Source organism: Oratosquilla oratoria, chromosome 39 (assembly GCF_046742065.1).
Source record: "Oratosquilla oratoria isolate Oo_2021 chromosome 39, ASM4674206v1, whole genome shotgun sequence".
NCBI classification, from domain to species: Eukaryota; Metazoa; Arthropoda; class Malacostraca; order Stomatopoda; family Squillidae; genus Oratosquilla; species Oratosquilla oratoria.
In genome coordinates this window covers 39045571-39049337 of record NC_134815.1, presented here as the reverse complement: position 1 = coordinate 39049337, position 3767 = coordinate 39045571, and the positions used below count along the sequence as shown (strand labels likewise).

The 3767-nt window shown below is 40.0% G+C and overlaps 1 protein-coding gene across 1 annotated transcript; it reads left to right on the top strand.

Moving 5' to 3' along the window:
• The first annotated feature begins 1571 nt into the window (after nt 1-1571).
• Nucleotides 1572-3222, top strand: LOC143020220 (uncharacterized). Its single transcript, XM_076176386.1, has 4 exons — nt 1572-1655; nt 1785-1888; nt 2040-2684; nt 3036-3222. The coding sequence occupies exons 1-4, from the start codon at nt 1572-1574 to the stop codon at nt 3220-3222; spliced, it is 1020 nt and encodes a 339-aa protein (XP_076032501.1).
• Nucleotides 3223-3767: the final 545 nt, after the last annotated feature.

Sequence of the window (3767 nt, the reverse complement as noted above, 5' to 3'; positions counted from 1 at the left end):
TAAGATGTTTGATGCTAACTTGGTAGGTGATAATTTTCTCTGGTGCTACAGATTAGCTGATGTATTCGCCTCCTCTATGAGCACTGAAAAATTTATGCGTGCTCAGGTTAGAGCCAGTACGGCGGCCTCTGAAGCATTATATTCTTTTATACATTCACATTGGACAAAACAAATATAGATAGACTCCGACTTTTGAAGTATCATTCTACATTTTGTTCCTTACTCCTTCTGAATGAAGGATTGCTTCTTCTCTTAGTTATCAGCCAGATAAATCTTTACTATAATTCGCAACAAAGCCTTCTAGGAAGTTAAAAGTATTGGCTCACCGTGCCTTGCTAAATCCTGCACTACCTATTCATTCACAAACTACTGAGGCTCCTCTTCCTCCACCACCTCTGTCTTCGAGACCTACACAGAACATTCCCCTATCACCTCCTTTGTCTTCGACACCTACACAGAGCACTCCTACATCGACATCTACCATATTTAAATGCATGTATTGTTAACAAAGTAGGTCATTCTAGTGTTTTCTGTTTCCTTCGTAAGCGTCATGAGCAAAAGTCTAAGCATACTTCTGTACGTAGACGCTTCACTAATTCCTCTTCTAGTATCACTCATAACTTTTCAATAATGCCAATTCAGCCTCAATCTAGCTACTGTTATTCCCATGGACAGTATAGTCATTTTATTGATCAGTGTTCCAAGATTTTGATGCTTAGAGCAGACAATAGTTCAATCCCAAATATACTCAGTGGCAAAAAGGCATATTCTTCTCTCAAGGATTTGTACAGCGTACCATTGCTACATTCTTGCAGTGCTTTACAAGCTATACAAGACTCCCCCTTGTCTATTCTTGGATCTATTTGTATTCCCTTAAGGTTTTCTTCTTATGCTAAAGTGTTTCATGTTAACTTCGTGGTAGTTTCTGATTTCATACTTCAGTACGATTCTCTTAGGCTTTGATATTTTAACAACTTATGCCGGATTACTTTCAATAACCATGTCATTTCTGCAATAGACCGACCAATTTCTATACATAGCTCACCTTCTGTACATGCTCTGCCCAGGCAGTCATCTTCAAAGGGTTAAAGATTTTTAGGCCCTACTGTAAATTCTTGTACTACTATTGTCGTAGGCGAGCGATATATTAGTCCTTCTAGTACAATTCGAGTCCTGGTGCGCATTTCAGATGCTCCAATTTATTCAGAATCAGGTAACACTGTGTTCACCACCTTGGACTTAAAGGCTGGCTTTTGGCACATTCCTTTGAAGGAAAAGCCTTGTAAGACCATAGCTTTCTCGACTCCGTCAGGTCATTATGAGTGGTTTCGCTGCCCCCATAGAATGCTCCTTTAATATGCCAGCGCCTTATTAACTAAATTTAAATTTTTCATGGACTAGTGGGTAATGGAGTTTTTGTGTATCTGAATTGCTTAATTCTAGTTTCCAAGGATGTGGAAAGTCACTTCCATAAGTTGTCCATAGTCCTGCAACGTTTTGCTGAAGCTGGGTTGGAGCTCAATTTACCCAAAGGTTAACTTTTTAAGTCCAGCATCTAATTCTTAGGCTATATGGTACACAAATATAGCATTCATACTACAGATGACAAGATCAAAGCTGTTAGAAAAATCCCTTCACCTAAGACATTTGACCAAGTACGTTCTTTCCTAGGATTGACAGGACACTATCGTGCTTCCATAGCGTCAACTCTTACTCGTCTCCTCAAAAAGGACACTTCCTTCCAGTAGTATGATGCTCATCAAAAAAGTTTTGACTCCTTGAAGCATGCACTTACTCAGTTTCCTGTGTTGGCATTCCCAGATTGTAATCTTCCTTTTACCACTTGCACTAATGGTTCTGGTCTGGGTATTGGAACTGTCCTAATGTAGTAAGTAGATGGTCGCCCATCATATGTCCTTGCATATGCTAGCCGCAAATTCAGTCATGCTAAGTGTAACTGTGTTACACATCTGGAAGCTTTAGCAGTGGTGTGGTCTGTAAAACCTTTTGTGATATCATTTTTGGATATCCCATCACAGTTTACACAGACCACAGTGCTGTCACACAGTTTTTCAAATAAAATACAAAAATCTTTCAAGCCTCCTGGCTAGATGGTTTCTTACTATTGAGGAGTTCAATTCAGTCCTTAAGCATATCCCGGGACGTGCAAACAATGTTGCTGATGCACTTTCACGAAATGTACCCATAGCTGCTGTTGCTGTGATTCAAAACTTCTCCCTGCAAGATTTAGACAAAGCTCAACGTAAGGACCTTGTTTTGTCTGCTGTCATTTACGCCTTAGAACCTGGCGATGATGCTACTTTGTCAAAATTACCTGTACCTCTGTCTCAATTCTCCTTGCAAGACAGTGTTCTCATTCGTAACGCAAAAGTCTTTGAGCAAGATGTAGTACAGTTAGTGATCCCTGAGTCCTTAGTCGGTGTTGTTTTGTCTATTGTTCATGATTCCCCTCAAGCTGGTCACCCAGGTCGTGACAAAAATCTGGGTATGGCTCTCAAGAAATATTACAGGGCTAGAATGCATTTAGATATTGCCCAGTGCAAGTCTTGTGCTCAGAACAAAGGTCACACTACTCCTATTCTAGAGTATCCTACTCCTTCTTGCCCCTTCTACACTGTCGCCATTGATCTCTTGCAATTTCCCTGTAGCATTCAAGGCTCAGTGTACGTTCTTTTATGTGTTGATCACTTTAGCCGTTTTGTGATATTGGCTCCCTTGCGTAATAAATCTGCTCCAGTTGTTGCTCATGCTCTAGTTTCCCATGTTTTCTGTCCTTACACTACTCCTTCAGTGTTGCTTAGCGACAATGGGACTGAGTTTAAGAATGAGGTCATAGCCAACATTTGCAAACAATATAACATCACCCAAACTTTTGTAACTGTTTATCATCAATCCTCTAACGGTCAGGTGCAGTGGAGGAATAGGAAAATACTTGACATCCTAAGGCACGTTGCTAGTGATCTGCAGGAAACTTGGGAAGATTGGCTACCCCATGTCAGTGCCTGTATTAATAGTGCTATCAATGTAGCAACGGGAAAGACACCTCATTATGTGACTTATGGTTCTGAGAAGAGGCTTTCGTGTGCTCTTGTGGATAGTCCTATTCGTCCTGTCTATAACTTTGAAGGTTACAGTAACCCTCAGTGTCATACAATGCATACAATTTATGATTTTGTCAAAAGGAACCTTCAGGAGTCTTGATCAAACATGATTCAGAAACAACATAGTAAGGCTACACCTGTTTCCATCCAAGTAGGTGATCATGTATTTAAGCAAATGACTGAGCGACAGTCTTAAGTGGAACATCAAATTTACTGGTCTTTTTCTGGTGAGACAGAGGCTTCATTCCAATAAGTTCATGGTTTTTTACCCATCTCAGGGACTTAATGAGGTTCTGCATTTTGATAGACACAGATACCCGTACCTATATCTACCTAGCCTCCATCAAGGCCCAAAGTTCCCACTGTGTTACCCCCTGTTTACCATTCGTATCATCTACGTTCAAAAAGTACAATTCCTTGATGGTTGAGTGAGACTGTTGTGTACAATTGTCTTGATGTGTATTGTTTTTTGTCATTGTAACTGATATAATGTCAGTATGTACATTTTATAAATAGCTACGTGCAGCCTCAGTTTTGCTTGGCATAACCGAAGGAATGTCATATCTGTTTTCCCTAGATAAATGGTAATTATCTGCCAAATGTATGAATTTTCTGTAATGTTTCCCATTTATACTGTGTTGAGTA